Source organism: Phocoena phocoena, chromosome 6 (assembly GCF_963924675.1).
Source record: "Phocoena phocoena chromosome 6, mPhoPho1.1, whole genome shotgun sequence".
Taxonomy (NCBI): Eukaryota; Metazoa; Chordata; class Mammalia; order Artiodactyla; family Phocoenidae; genus Phocoena; species Phocoena phocoena.
Window position 1 is genome coordinate 109,751,472 of NC_089224.1, and position 15,686 is coordinate 109,767,157.

Sequence of the window (15,686 nt, forward strand, 5' to 3'; positions counted from 1 at the left end):
GGGGTCCGGAGCCCAGAGCTGGGGGCGGTGGGGGGTCCCCTCTGAGCAGTAGAGGCTGGAGCGGGAGAGGAGGCTGGGGGTGGTCCAGGAGAGGGAGGGCTTGGGGGCAGGCCTGTGTGCACGGGTGAGGCAGCTGGATTCTGGGGAGGGCCGGAGAGCAGCAGAGGCGGCTGGAGCCCGGTGGAGCGGCTGCAGCGCGCCCTGAGCCACCTTGGCACATCGCCTGGCTCTGCTCCTCTCCAGATATCAACGAGTGCCAGCAGCTGCCCCGGAGCTGTGCCTACCAGTGCCTCAACCTCCAGGGCAGCTACCGCTGCCTGTGCCCGCCCGGCCAGACCCTCCTCCGAGACGGCAAGACTTGCGCCCCGCTGGAGCGCAGTGGACCAAACGTGACCACCGTCAGCCACCGGGACCCCTTGGTGGCCTGGCTGCGTCCCCGCGCCCCTGTCCCCGGTGGGTCCTACCACGCCTGGGTCTCCCTCCGACCGGGCCCCAGAGCCCTGAGCACGGGCCGGGCCTGGTGCCCTCCTGGCTTCATCCGGCAGAACGGCGTCTGCACGGGTAAGACCGAGCCCCAGCCGTGCCCACCGGGGACACACCCAGCTATGTTGTCTCAGGCTCCTGGGCTGGGCGTGTGGGCACCACACCCGTGTTCAGAAACCCAGGGTTCACAGGTAAGCGGGGTAGGCGGTGCAGGCAGATGGAAGCCTCCTTGCTACAAGGTTTCTTGGAGTCCTGGCTGTGCTCATCGGCGAGGGGCTTCCATAGTGGATGGGGTCCTTTCCAAACCATTTGACTTCAGAACACTTTACCCAGAGGGAGGGCAGATGTTCCCAGGAACCCACTTTGAGAACATTCCTCTTGGTGTGCAGAGGTGAAGTAGTCAGGCAGGGAAGGAGTATGTTCCAGGTTGACATGAGAATGTGAACAGGGACCGGGGGGTGCTACAGGGGCAGGGGGTGTCGAGGAGAGTCCCTGGGCCCTGCGGAGGCTGGCGCTGGGCTGCAGAGGTGCGAAGGGGGAGGGTAGCCTGGAGGGCGGATGTGCTTCAGCGCTGCCACCTGGGCAGAGGGTGTCCTGGAAGCGCTGTCTCCACCCCCCGTGCCTTGGTGCGCATCAAGCCCAGGGAGTCTCCTAACCTCGCGATCCAGGGTTGGGTGGGGCAGGGCAGGGAGAAGGCCGGGTGCCTAAGGCAGGGACTTCCCTGGCTTGTCCTGAGCCCTGCGGTTAGTCGTGTGGCCGCCTGGGCATCTGTGACTCAGTGTTTCTCTGTCCCCATCCCGCCACCCCGCCCCCATGGCCCGGGCCAGACCTGGACGAGTGCCAGCTGAGGAGCCTGTGCCAGCACGCCTGCCGAAACACCGAGGGCAGCTACCACTGCCTCTGCCCCGCTGGCTACCGCCTCCTCCCCAGCGGGAAGAACTGCCAGGGTGAGCAGGAGGGGGCTTCTCTCACCCAGTCTGCTCTCTCCAGCCCCTTCCCAACCATCTCATGTGAGGGAGGGGCAGGGAGGGGCTAAGTGCCACCCCCAGGTGGCCAGAGCCAGGCCGGGACCCACACTCCAAGCAGGAGCTAAGAAGCTGCGTGGGCAGCTCTGAAAACAGCCCTGGGGGCTGCTCTGCTGTGTGTCACTGGGCAACTCACTTCACCTCTCTGTGGCTCAGTCTCCTGGTGAGATGGAGCTAACAGAGCCCTCCCCTAAATGTTGGGGAGAGACGTGTGGAGGGCGGGCACAGAGCCGGTGCTCGCAGCAAGGCAGCTGCTGCTGGGAGTAGCAGGAAAGTCCTCCAACTCCCAGGCCAGTGCATTTTCCCTAACTAAGGTGCTCTGGGGTCCGGCCAGTCATGCTGCTTCTTCCCTGTACAGCGGGAATCATGTCTGCCTTGCCAGTCTCCATCCCTCCCTCTCTGTCATGGGGGTCAGTGAATGTCCTCTGAGAGAGTGGGGCTCCTACGGGGGGCAGAGAAGGATCATGGACAGTGGCTCCTCTGGGTCCGAGGGCAGTCCTCATCTCCCCCAGCCTCTCCACCCCAGCTCTAGGCTTAGGAGGTCCCCAGAGTGACCACCTGGGGAAATGGGGAGGTGCTAGGAGACTGCCACTTGGGCTGTCATGGGTCAGGCTGGCTGGGGACCGGGGAAGGGGCCGTGCACCTCACTGCCCTCGGAAGGCATGTCTCTCCCACTTAACCCTCCCCCCACGCCTTCCCTGGCTCCTTCTTGGGCCCCTCCCCGCTTTGCTCCATCTTTTTACCCCCCATCTCTTCACCTACTTCCCTGCCCAGACATCAACGAGTGTCAGGAGGACAGCATCGAGTGTGGGCCCAGCCAGATGTGCTTCAACACCCGCGGCAGCTACCAGTGTGTGAACACGCCGTGTCCTGCCACCTTCCGGCAGGGCTCCAGCCCTGGGTAAGGGCTGAGTTGGCTACGGGGTGAATGGGGAGGATTCCCTGCCAGGATCTGGGCAGCCGACACTCTGGCTCCTGTATAGCCAGAAGGAGGAAGGAGGGCCTCCAGGAAGGCCCTGTCTCAGGCAGAGATCCTCTTAGGGTCAGTGGGTCAACCCTGCCAGGACTCCTGGGCGAGGCCCCTGAGCTCACGGGGCAGTGTGCCCTCAAGCACTTTCCTGCAGCCACTTGGGGTGTGAGCTCACCTTGACAGTACCATTCCCTGCACAGTGATGCTTGGGCCATGCATGGAGCACAGGGGGCTGGGAGACGCCAGAGTTGGGAGAGAACTGGAGGGAGGGGTGCTGGGAGATGGACACACAGGGACACATGGGAACACATGCATACATTCAGGAAACTCTGGACACAGGAACACACGTGCAGGTGCATAAACCCCACCTAGAATCCCACACAAAACCCCAGGGCTCAGACATGCGCCGCTACACAAACACAAAATACGTTTCTCTCACTATGGCTACAGACACTCCTAAACACGCACAGACGTGGGGACGGACCTTGGCTGGCACCAACCAGCTGCAGCTGTTAGGGAAAGGAACCTGGGGTGGCGACTTGCCCCGGACTCTACTAACCAGGAAGCCTAGGCTGAGGTGGCGGGGCAGAGGGAGTGGGCGCCCTTGGCAAGGCTGAGCACAAGTCTTTGAGCAGAACCCCACCCCCCCAAATCCAGAGCCCGTGACTCAGCTCTGGGCTTCCGGGGGACATGGAAGGCTGTAAATTTTATCACCTATGGGGGGGACCTGCTCAGATGGGAAAGGGCACGTCTCTGGCTTCCTGGGGCCTCAGTTTGCCGCTCTCTAAAATGGGCTAACAGTGGCCCTTGTAGAGAGGCACAGGGCGCGTGGGGTGGGGGGGTCGGCGCATGGTTGAACTGCGGGGGTCGGGGGTGAGATCCGCTTTATGCGACCGGGCACACTCAGATGGCAACCCAGAGTCCGTCGGTCTGTCCCGCCCGCAGGACGTGCTTCCGGCGCTGCTCGCAGGACTGCAGCACGGGCGGCCCCTTCACGCTGCAGTACAAGTTGCTGCCGCTGCCCCTGGGCGTGCACGCCCTCCAAGAAGTGGCCCGCCTGGCCGCCCTCTCCGAGGCCGGCGTCCCCGCCAACCGCACGGAGCTCAGCGTGCTCGAGTCCGACCCGCGCAGCCCCTTCGCCCTGCGCCCGCTGCGCGCCGGCCGCGGCGCGGTCTACACCCGCCGCGCGCTCACCCGCGCGGGCCTCTACCGGCTCACCGTGCGCGCCGCGGCGCCGCGCCACCAAAGCGTCTTCGTCTTGCTCATCGCCGTGTCCCCCTACCCCTACTGAGGGTCGCGGTCGTGGGCAGCGGCTCTGGGGCCAGCGACCTCCGGGGATGGGGGGTGGAGAGGCCCCGGCCGCACCGCCCAGGTGGCCCTTGCCCACGCCACCTGCTGTGGCAAGCGACGTCATCTTCTCCCGTCCCCGTGCGTCATCGAGACCTACAGCAAACACGACCCTGCGCGCAGCCTTGACCCCGGGACAGCGAGAACCCGAGCTCCCCCTAGTCCCCCGCCCCCCCCCCCGTGGGGGTGGAGCCCGGCAGGCAGGTGACAAAGGCTGCCCTTAGGTGGCAAAGGGCAAAGGGGAACCTGGCCCGGGACACAGGGCACCAAGACACCCGAGGGGAGGGGCAGCAGTTGTCACCAGCCCATACCTGGCACTGTCATCCTGAACCCGGTGTGTGTATGTATACTATAAAAACGTTTGCTTTTACCAATTCGATTTCTTGATCCAGTTATTTTGCTTTGGTAAGGAGGGGCTGTGGCTGGGAGGGAGACCACCACCCTTCTGGTCCAGGAGCACCAGAGGAGCAGTCCAGGAACCTCTGCTCTTGATTCGTAGGGTGGCTCTGGCACCTTTCTGGGCTCAGTTTACTCATCCAAAAATATGAAAATACGACAGGGTCCCCACCCCCAGGGCTGTGGGGAGAATTAAATGAGAAGGAAATTTATCACACAGCAGCTATCCATGGTAGCAAAAAGTAATGCTTAATTAAGAATAATTCCTAATTATATTTAATGAATTAATTAAATTTAATCATTCCGTCATCCACCAAAGATTCATTAGGTCCTGCTTATGTGCCAGGCAGTGAACGTAAAAATCCCTGTGCTTGTGAACTTACGTTCTTCGAGGCGAAGGGTTTATAAACAGCAAGGAAATGAAGAGTGAAATGTGTACTTGTCCGTCAGCGAGGGTGCTGGGGAGAAAACCTAAGTTGGGAAGTGTGGGTTAGGGGGCAGTTTTTAATAGGCCATCAGCGCGGGCCTCACTGAGAAGGCGGCATCGGAGCAGAGACCTGAGGAAGGTGAGGGAGACAGCCGGGCAGACATCTGCAGGAAGGGTGTTTTGGCAGAGGGAACAGCAAATACCAGGGCCTTCTGGCAGGAGGATGCTCTGGGGTGGTGGTCTGGCAAGGAGGTGTTGGGGGCGGTAGCTGGAGCTGGGGGTTGGTGGGGGGAAGGAAGAGGGAGGTGTGACTAGAAAGGTAAGCGGGGTGGGGCAGATCCTGGGAGCCTCTGGGCCTGTGTAGGGCTCTTGGCTTTGACAGGGGGAGCTGGGGAGGGACACGATTAGAATGTCTATTTATGTATTGACCTGTCTCCAGTGTGCTGGGACAGGACTCCTGAGAAGCCCAGCACTGCTTTTCCTCCCACTCCCCCGCCAACCCTGTCCCTGCCCTCCTGCCTGGGCTGCCTGCAGCCCCTGCCAGCTGTCCCTCAACACAGTCTCTGGCAGAAGGAGGCTGTCTGTCTTGCACGTGGTTCTGGAGAGGAGGGATCCTTTCTTCCGGCTGTCTTTGGTCAGTGTGACTCTGTCACCTACCCCTTAGCATCCCCATCTCTCATCTGGGCAACAAGGAAAGCTGAGTTATTTCCCACTAAGGTATGAATGACCATCAGACTTCATAAACGGAGCCTTCCAGCAATGCTGGAAGGAATCTCTGTGTGCATTTTACAGATGGAGAAAAGGACGCCCAGAGGGAACATGGCCCAGTCACTTGCTTGATAGGTGACCGGTTAATGGTCAGACGGGGACTCCTGACTCCTACCAACAGGCCCAACTGAATCTTCCCCAGGGCACTCCCACTTTCAAAGTTGGTTTCTTTTGAATCAGAGGTCTGCAAACATCTTCTGTAAAGGACCAGATAGTGAATCTTTTTGGCTTTGGGGAACGTATTAAACTACTCCCCTGGCCGTTGCAGTACAAATGCCGCCACAGCCAACACACAAAGGAGGAGTGGCTGAGTTCCAGTAACACTTTGTTTGTGGGCTCTAACTTCGAATTCATGTCATTTTCATGTGTCGTGGAAGTCTTTTTTCGATCTTTTTTTTGCGTTTTTACAAATGCAAAAACCATTCTTAGCTTGCAAGCTTTACAAAACCAGTCAGGGACCATAGTTTGCCAATCCCTGGTTTAAAGCACAGAAGTTACCAGTGGTGAAATTTCAGGTTGGGTGGGGAGAGATTCCAGGAAGGAGGGAAGCAGGGAGGGATGGAGGGGCTTCCCAGTTCCCCCTCATACGCCATTTGTCCAGGGCCCAAACTGTAGAGACTTTACTTGGACTGAACTACCCTCTTTGTGCAGCCCTAGGGGCCATGGGTCACAACTTGACCCCTGCCGTTTGCTGGGCTGTTAATATTTTATGGAGCCAGGGACGTTGCAGCCCATGCAGTGTCAGCCCTGGGGCCATGGCATCGAGCGCTGAGAACTGCTGCTCTCTCCTGCCTCGTGCTCCCCAGACTCACCCTGGCCCTTCATGTTTGTCAAAATACCATTAGTAGACTGTTCAATGCCCTATAGACCTGAGTTTATTTAATTCTCCCAGGAACTCCAGAGGCAAAGAATATTATGTCCATTTCACAGATGAGCGATGGGGGCTCAGAGAAGGTGAGCCACTTGTCCAAACTCACACAGCATGGAGGGGAGGGGAAGAGAAGGACTCGATGCAGGCCCATCTGACTCTGCAGCCCAGGCCTCCAGCCTCCAGGCTCCCCTGCCTCCATTCTCCGAGGAGGGAAGATGGGAAGAGAGGAAGGCCCAGGCGCAGAGGCTGAAAAGGAGGGACATCGGCAACTCAAGCCCGGAGGAGCTGCCAAGGGAGTGTGTGCTCCGTCGGCCTCCTTTCTCTCCCATCTTCTCTTAAATTTCCCATTTGAGGCTCTGAAACAGAGGCAAGTGAGAAGGAGCGATTGCTCAAAGTCCTACAGCAAGCCAGGGGCAGAGTTGGCCTGGAATCCAGGCTGTGATTCCGAGTCTTGTGCTCCCCACTCCCCCCACATCCACAGGATGGTTGCCGAGGAGAGGAGGTGCCTCCCAAGGGAGCTCAGCTCCAAAGGGGTGTTTTCCACTCTGCTTTTCCAGCTGCCGCCACCATTGGCCAGGGCCCCATCCAGCTGCCCGGCCTCTGAGGCTTCTCTGAACCATCAGGGCTGGAAAACAGCCCTGCAGGTCACTCATTAAACTCCCTGATGCAGCTTTTCCAAGAACGCACACTGGACTTTATGTTCCCTCTGGGCGGGAACTGGCAACCTGGGGTCCAGCCCAGAGGACACTCTTTGTTCCTGGGACCAGTGCCCAGGCCTGGACAGCAGCAAAGTGGCTTCTGGTGCCAACCATGAGACGGTTGCTGGGCGAGGTGCCTGGGGTCACTACACACCCTGGCCCCTCCACGACCTGCGAGTGCAGAGCCCTTGAGTGGCAGAGGAGAGATGGAGGATAAGAGGGACCTACTCCACGGTTAGGTACACAGGCTGCATCTATGTTTTTAGGTTGCCAGGGGACTTAACAAGGTCATATCCATTGAGTGTGCCCTTCAGTTCAGACAAGTTGACCCCACAGTCAGAGCTGACCCTTGGAAAATGCACCCTGGCTGCAGTGTGGAGGGTGCATTAGAGTGGACAGGAAGACAGGTGAGGTGTCTCCTGCAGAGGTACGGGTGAGAGGTGATGGTGATCTAAGACCACAGCGGTGAGGGGAATTCCCTGGTGGTCCAGTGGTTAGGACTTGACACTTTCACTGTCGTAGGCCCAGGTTCCATCCCTGGTTGGGGAACTAGGATCCCGCAGTCTGCATGGCACAGCCAAAAATAAATAAATAAATAAATAAAATAAAAAGGGAAAAAAAAAGGAAAGACAACAGCAGTGGGGAGAGGGGGAGGAGACCAGGGCCCTCATTTTCCTCTCTTTTGTTGCCGGAGATTTCAGGCAACTCTTGTGTGCCAGCATGAGAGACAGCATATGACAAGGGACCAATGTGGTGGGAGGAGGGGAAGGGGTCAGAGAAGCACCCCCAAGGAATAGTATGTGCAAAGACCGTAAGACAAGGAAGAGCTTGGCACATTGAAGAAATTGCAAGCAGGCCAGTGCAGCTGGAGTGCAGTGGGTGAGGGCAGAAGAGGAAGTACAGGTTCTAGATTTTATCCTAAGAATGATGGGGGACCATCAAAGTCTTCATAGAAATCATTTCAATTCATTAATATTTCAGAATTCATTATCTCTAAACTTTAAAGAATCTTTTTAAAAAAGATATCTACAATACCATTATCATACTTTAAAAAATCAACAATAATTCCCTGCTATCAAGCATCCTGTCAGTGTTCAAACTTCCAATTGCTCATAAAGACGGTATTTCTTTTTTGCTTAAAATAAAAACCCCAGGATCCAAATAAAGGCTACATGTTATGATTGATTACATCCTCTGTGTGTCTTTTAACTCAAAGTTCCCCTGTCTCTCTCTTTTTTTTTTTTCTTAAAAACAAACTTTATTGAGATAGAATTAGTCTGGGAATGCAAGGTTGGTTCAACACCTGAAAATCAAGCAATGTAATTTACCACATTTACAGAATAAAGAGAAAATCGTATCGTCTCAATAGATGCAGAAGAAAACATTTGACAAAGTTCAGCCCCTACTCATGACAAAAACATAAAAGCGAACTTCTTCACCTGTGAAAAACATCTAATAAAAACCTACAACTAACATCATACTTAATGGTGAAAGACTGAATGAATGATCCTCTAAGATCATGAACAAGCCAAGGATATCCACTCTCACCAATTCTATTCAACATTGTACTGGGGTCCTCACCATTGGAATAAGGCAAGAAAAAAGGCACAAAGATAATACAGGGAAAGAGGAAAACTGTCTCTATTCACAGTCAACGTTATTGTCTGTATAGAAAACCCTAAGGTATTTACAAAAATCTCCTAGAATTAATCAGCAAATTTAGCAAGTGCAGAAGACAAGGCCAGTAAACAAAAATCAGTTGTGTTTCTATATATTAACAACAACTGATTGGAAAATAAAATTTTAAAAATTATTTACAATAGTATCAAAAAACTTAAAATACTTAGTAATAAATTTAATGAAAGATAAGCAAGACCTGTACACTGAAAACTATAAAACATTGCCTAGACATCTGAGTCAAGATGGATCTTTCGGCACTCCTATTGAAAATGAGGACATTTGTACCACCCATCAGAGATGCCCCACATGCCAGGTCTTCGTCTTCTCTAAATAAAAGGCTTGGGCATTTGCCTGAGAATAGACTTCCACCTGGCAAGTCATCCAAGGTGTCCAATAAAATATCCATCTCAAAGCTGGGCTCTGGAACAGCCATACCTCTGACCCCAAGAAGCCCTATCTCTTCTAGCGCAAGAGGTGACCTGTTCACACTGATGCCACAGATCCCAGCCCTTTCCCATAATAGCCACACATTCTTTCCCAAATGGAGGACGTCTACTCTCGCCTAGTCCATTTACAACGCCTGATCACCAGCAGGGACCTTTTTTTTTTTTAATTAATTTTTATTGGAGTATAGTTGCTTTACAATGTTGTGTTAGTTTCTGCTGTACAGCAAAGTGAATCAGCCATATGTATACATACATCCACTCATTTTTAGATTTCTTTCCCATTTAGGTCACCACAGAGCATTAAGTAGAGTTCCCCATGCTATTCAGTAGGTCTTCATTAGTTATCTATTTTATACATAGTAGTGTATATATGTCAATCCCAATCTCCCAATTCATCCCACCTCTCCTTCCCCCCTTGGTAACCATAAGTTTCTTTCTCTACATCTGTGACTCTATTTCTGCTTTGCAAATAAGTTCATCTGTACCATTTTTCTAGATTCCACTTATAAGCGATATTATATGATATTTGTTTTTCTCTTTCTGTCTTACTTCACTCTGTATGACAATCTCTAGGTCCATCCACGTCTCTACAAATGCCACTATTCCATTCCTTTTTATGGTTGAGTAATATTCCATTGTATATACGTACCACATCTTTATCCATTCCTCCGTCAATAGACATTTAGGTTGCTTCTATGTCCTGGCTATTGTAAATACTGCTGCAATGAACATCGGGGTACATGCATCCTTTCGAATTCTGGTTTTCTCCAGGTATATGCCCAGGAGTGGAATTGCTGGGTCATATGGTAGCTCTGTTTTTAGTTTTTTTAAGGACCCTCCATAGTGGCTGTACCAATTTACATTCCCAACAACAGTGTAGGAGGGTTCCCTTTTCTCCACACCTTCTCCAGCATTTATTGTTTGTAGGGTTTTTGATGATGGCCATTCTGACCGGTGTGAGGTGATACTTCATTGTAGTTTTGATTTACAGAAATGTAGATCAATGGAACAGGATAGAAAGTCCAGAGATAAACCCACGCACCTATGGCCAGGTAATCTATGACCAAGGAGGCAAGAATATACAATGGAGAAAAGACAGTCTCTTCAATAAGTGGTGCTGGGAAAACTGAACAGCTACATGTAAAAGAATGAAGTTAGAACACTCCCTGACACCATACACAAAAATAAACTCAAAATGGATTAAAGACCTAAATGTAAGGCCAGATACTATAAAACTCTTAGAGGAAAACATAGGCAGAACACTCTTTGACATAAATCACAGCAAGATCTTTTTTTGATCCACCGCTAGAGTAATGAAAATAAAAACAAAAATAAACAAATGGGACCTAATGAAACTTAAAAGCTTTTGCACAGCAAAGGAAACCATAAACAAAAGGAAAAGACAACCCTCAGACCAGGAGAAAATATTTACAAATGAAGCAACTGACAAGGGACTAATTTCCAAAATATACAAACAGCTCATGCAGCTCAATATCAAAAAAACAAACAACCTAATCAAAAAAAGGGGTGGAAGACCTAAATAGACATTTTTCCCAAAAAGACATACAGATGGCCAACAAACACATGAAAAGATGCTCAGCAGGGACCTTTTGTTTGTTTTTTTAAATATATTTATTTATTTATTTTATTTTTGGCTGTGTTGGGTCTTTGTTGCTGTGCGCAGTCTTTTCTATAGTTGCGGTGGGCGGGGCTACTCTTCGTTGCGGTGCACGGGCTTCTCATTGGGTGGCTTCTCTTGTTGCAGAACATGGGCTCTAGGCGCTGTGGCACTTGGGCTCAGTAGTTGTGGCACTTGGGCTCAGTAGTTGTGACTCGCGGGCTCTAGAGCGCAGGCTCAGTAGTTGTGGAGCACAGGCTTAGTTGCTCTGCGGCATGTGGGATCTTCTCAGACCAGGGCTCGAACCCGTGTCCCCTACATTGGTAGGCGGATTCTTAACCACTGTGCCACCAGGGAAGCCCTCAGCAGGGACCTTTGAAACTCTAGCTCTTGTAGAGAGCTGCTGGTCTATATCCTTAAAAGAGCCTCACCTGAGATTTCATGTCAAATAAGGAGCTGTTTTGTGACACTTGCTATATTTCAACATTATCTCAGAGATACACTTCTGACCTAAAGCACATATTGAATTCACCACAAATGAAGACCATCTCAAGATGTAGACTGACCTGAGTTTCTTTCTCATTGCTCATATAAACAGCAATTAATCCTTTTGAATAAACAGTTTTAAGTTTTGGTATTTTTTTATGTTGGGAAATTTATGAAGATGTAAATAAATGGAGAGATATACCACGATCATGGATTGAAAAAGTCAATATTGTTAAGATGTCCATTCTCCCTTAGCTGATATATAGATTTATTGCAATCCCCAATCAAAATCTCAGCAGGTTTTTTTTATATAAACAGACAAGCTGTTCCTGCTATTTCTATGGAAATGCAAAGGACCTGGAATAGCTAAAATAGTTTTGAAACAGAACAAAGTTGGAAGATCTATACTATCTGACTTCGAGCCTCACGGTAAAGCTACAGCAATCAAGATGGTGTGGTATTGGCATTAGGATAAATAATGGAACAGAAGAGGGAATCCAGAAATAGACTAACACTTACATGGTCAATTAATTTTCAACAAAGGTGCCAACACAGTTCAATGGGGAGAGAAAAGTCTCCAACTAATGTTGCTAGAACAATGGGGAACCAATATGGGAAAAAAATGAACCATCCGAGTTCAGTCTCTTCTCACCTTGATCTGTGCCCCTGGGCAACTATCCACCCTGGTGCCCAGTGGGCAGGGCCCCTGCTGGTAGTTGGGCCTGTTTTCCTCTCAGGAGAGCTGTGACCTCACTGCTCCTCACGTAACCAGTGCCTATGCTTCGGGAAGGGACGGTCCTCTGGGCTGGAGCCATTTCTGCAGCAGGGAGTAAAGGTCCCCACAGCCTGTGGCCCTGGGACTGAGGCTCTGGCTCCTCCACCAATTCAATTTAAGCCTGAGCTAGAGTAGAGGGTTTGGGCTAGAGCTCCAGACCCTGGGTTCTCGTCCTGCTCTGCCTCTTACATGCTGTGTGGCCTTGGGGAAGATACACCCTCTCTCTGAGCTGCAGGTTCCTGTCGGTAAATTGGGGATGACAATGATAGCGACTTCATACAGGGTAGTTGTGAAAATCAAATGAATGTAAGCGTAAAACAGTGTTCAGTGATAACCGTGAGGGCTGTTATTATGGCCCAGATCCAACCAGACATCCTAGGGAATGCTGACTTATCTCTTCTTCCACCCCATGCCCCCCACCCATCCATCCTCGACTGGAGGGGCTCAGCCCTCACCCCACCCTCTTCCTAAGGTCTGGGTAACAGGGATTCTCTCTGGGGCCACCATGACTTTGGGGAGCTTGGGAGAACATTAGGTCTTCTTGCCCCAGGTTCCCTCTCCACTTCCTCTGCAATAAGTCCAAGGAGGTGGCTCTACTCCATCCATGCCTTCCCCAACCTTCTCGAAGGGCAGTGACATCTTAGAGGAAGAAACAAGGACAGAGCACAAAGCCGGGGATGGAGGCTTAAAGACAGGGCAGAGGGGATTCCCTGGTGGTCCAGTGGTTAGGACTCTGGGCTTCCACTGCAGGGGGCATGGGTTCGATCCCTGGTCAGGGACCCTTGAGGGAGTGTTGTTTTGTGGCTGCCCCTCACTCGCCCGCTGCTAGTGTGGAAGGCCGGGGGCGGCTCTGCGAGGCCCCGAGGAGGCCCAGTGAGTGGGCTAAGGGAGTTCAGCCACCATCCCAACCTCCTGCGGGAAGGTGACTCAAGTCACCACAGTCACCCAGGCCCACTGGGCTCACAGGGGCCCCCTTGCCATCACGGACACTTCTGGGGCTTGGGTGCCAGAAGTTGGGGGGCTCACAAGAAGCTGCGGCTTTGCTTTCAAGTTGGTTTGATGCTTTCTCCCTCCTGAAGGACTCACAGCTACTCATCTGGCCGAGGTGCTTGAGTGACTGGACGGGAGTGTGGGGCAGTGGGACAGGGGACTGGGCGGCAGAAGGACTAAGAGTGACTAGACCAGCAGCCTTCACCCCTCTCTGCAGAGGCTCCCTTTCTCTGGCTGCTTCTTGGTTGCAGGAAGGGGCCTGGGGCAGGGCTGCCTCCTTACCGTGACCTACACCCCTGCGTCTTTTCCGTGATGGCTGGATGGCTAACCTGGCAGGGCTGCCTCAGGGCTCCCACCTCCAGGGCGGGTTCGGGGCTGGGAGGATTTGGGAAGCCGCCCTCTGGGGGTCAGTCCTAACCGAGGTGTTGTCTTGGACAGGTTGGGACCAGCTGTTTTACTGGGTTGTGGTCGCAGTAATTGGTGCTTTGGGACCTATAAACCGGGCTGGAAAACTTCTGACACAGAAACTTCTGGAGGCCAGACTGGGGACACAACTCCCCGTTTATTTTGTGAACCTCAATTTCCCCTGCTGTTGATGGGTTAGCAGTGGGCCAGTCTTCTATTCACTATTTACTGGGTGCCCTCGGGAGTTTGGTCAGGTGCCAGGCTCTGGGGAGACAGCCAGGAACCAGCCCTGGACTGAGGGATGAAACCCCGACCTTCTAGGGCCACCTCCACCTCAGTTTTCTCACCAATACAATGGGCTCCGGCTCACGGGGACTGGGGGGGGGGGAGGGAGGGGCTTTGAGGTCTGTAGAAAGGCCACCACGACACAAAAATGGGCATGAAACTCACGAGCTTAAGGGGCTTTTATTCCACTCCCACGGCGAAGCGCTTGAGCGTTCCCCACGGGCCAGGCGGCAAGTGTGGCAGGAGGGCTTGTCACCCTGTCAGTCGCGAGGATTCCAGCCACTACCGCGCCCAGGGGAGCCGCCAGCCCGCGGGCCGGGGCCGCCAGAGCCCGCGGCCAGGGCGGGGGCCCGGCCGGGAGGGTGTGTCGGCAGCTGGGTGGGCAGGAGGGAAGGAGGGAAAGGGGAGGGGCGAGGAGGCGGGGCAAGGCCTGGCCCCGACCCCCGCCGGCGGCCGCGAACGCGGAGTCGCTCCGCGAGGGGGCCGGGCCCGGGGGCGGGGTCTGTTGCTCTCTTCCTCCGACTTGTCCCCGGCCCTCGGCCCTGCCCTCTGCCCCGTGCTTATAACCCGGGATGCGCGCCGCAACCAGCCCTGCTCCACCGCCTGCCGCCGCCGCCGCCTGCCTCCCGGTAAGGAATCCCCTTCCCGCTCCCCAGCCTAGGTCGCCCTCTGCCCGGACCCCACCGAGAACGAGCCGAGGAGGCGGAGGGGACCGCGCGCCCCGGGCTCGGACCTGGACGGGCGGGCAGGGGGCCGACGCCCGGACTCCTGTTGCTCGAACGCTTGGCGGCCGGATTCCTGGCTCCCTTAGGCCGCGGAGAGGGGGCCGGGGCGCGAGTCCGGGGGTCTGAGGGGCAGGTCGGGTCACTTGTCGCCTTTGCGGGCCGAGGTCCTTTCTGGATTTTCCTTCTCCGATCCAGTTTCCCTTATGCCGCGAGCCCCACAAGTGGAGACCTTGGGAACCCGGAGGGTGTGAGGATTCTCTCGGCCCCTCTCTGGCCCTGGTCTCTTGTCTCCGCCTCTTTTCCTCTGCCCGCAACCAGAGGTCCAGCCTCACCGCTGCGCCTCGCGCGCCCCCGGGGCTTGGGCATCTCGGCCCCTCCCACAGCCCCAGCCTCAGTTTCCCCCGGGCGGGTCGCTCCGGGCTCCGGGTGGCCCACCCCGGTGCCTTGGGTGTGGCTGTGCTCCCTCCCCTGCAGGGGGCGTCAGTCGCGCGGCTCTGCCTTCTGAAAGGGCTCTGCGTTCTCTGGCCGGTGGGGCGGGGGCCTCGCCTGGCCGCGGTGCCCGGTTTCCGGCTGGCACTGGCCTGTGGGAGGGACCGCTCGTCAGGAAATGTCAGCCGTCCTGATGCCTGTTGCCTTTGGCCCCTGGGGCGGCCTCGCCCTCCAGGGAAGGAGAAAGTCTCTGTGAAATGCAGGAAGCTCCTCTCCCATCCTGCCAGGGCTCTTCCCGAGGAGGCCCCGTGACCTGGCCGCCTCAGTGCTCCTCTCTGCAAAGTGGGGCGTCTCCTCCGGAGAGCAGCGCCGTCTGGCTGCACATCCCGGGCAGGAGCCAACCTGTCCTTTCCCCAGGGATGGATCAAATCGGCCCTGGGCTTTGATCCCTCCCCGCCACACCCAGGCTGGTGACAGAAGAAGGCAGGTTCTGGAGGCCCGCAGACCCCAGCCCGGAAGGCAGGCACAACTCCACAACGGGGTGAGCCTTCGGGTCAGCCTCCCAGAGTCCTAAGCCTCAGTTTCTCCATTCGTCAGGGCTGGCACAGGCTCAGGGCTCAGGAAACAGTAAGGGGATGTATACTGTTGAGAAGGGTGCCTGGGTCCGTTCACTCCCTGTGTCTGGGGGGTGACTCACCGGGTGCTACCATGCTGGGCGTTCAGAAGAGGAGACAGGGTCCCTGCCCTCCTGTCTTAGGTTCTGGTGGGGGAGGGAGACAGTAGAGGCAGAAACAGCCACAAAGGGCATGGGAACTGGATAGGAACTGGAGGAGTCTCCGTTCTACACTCCCTCCCCCCGCCC

General features: G+C 54.7%; 2 protein-coding genes across 2 annotated transcripts in view; both read left to right on the plus strand.

The window, feature by feature from the left end:
• HMCN2 (hemicentin 2) overlaps positions 1-3,769 on the plus strand; it is a 150,384-nt gene extending 146,615 nt beyond the window's left edge. Inside the window, exons 95-98 of the mRNA XM_065879176.1 lie at positions 244-561; positions 1,311-1,430; positions 2,283-2,409; positions 3,424-3,769. Coding sequence (XP_065735248.1) covers positions 244-561; positions 1,311-1,430; positions 2,283-2,409; positions 3,424-3,769 — 911 coding nt within the window. The remainder of the gene's footprint in view (positions 1-243; positions 562-1,310; positions 1,431-2,282; positions 2,410-3,423) is intronic.
• A 10,339-nt stretch (positions 3,770-14,108) lies between these two features.
• The window catches only part of ASS1 (argininosuccinate synthase 1), a 50,343-nt gene continuing 48,765 nt past the window's right edge, over positions 14,109-15,686 (plus strand). Inside the window, exon 1 of the mRNA XM_065878705.1 lies at positions 14,109-14,299. The gene's annotated coding sequence lies outside the window, so the exon portion shown is untranslated. The remainder of the gene's footprint in view (positions 14,300-15,686) is intronic.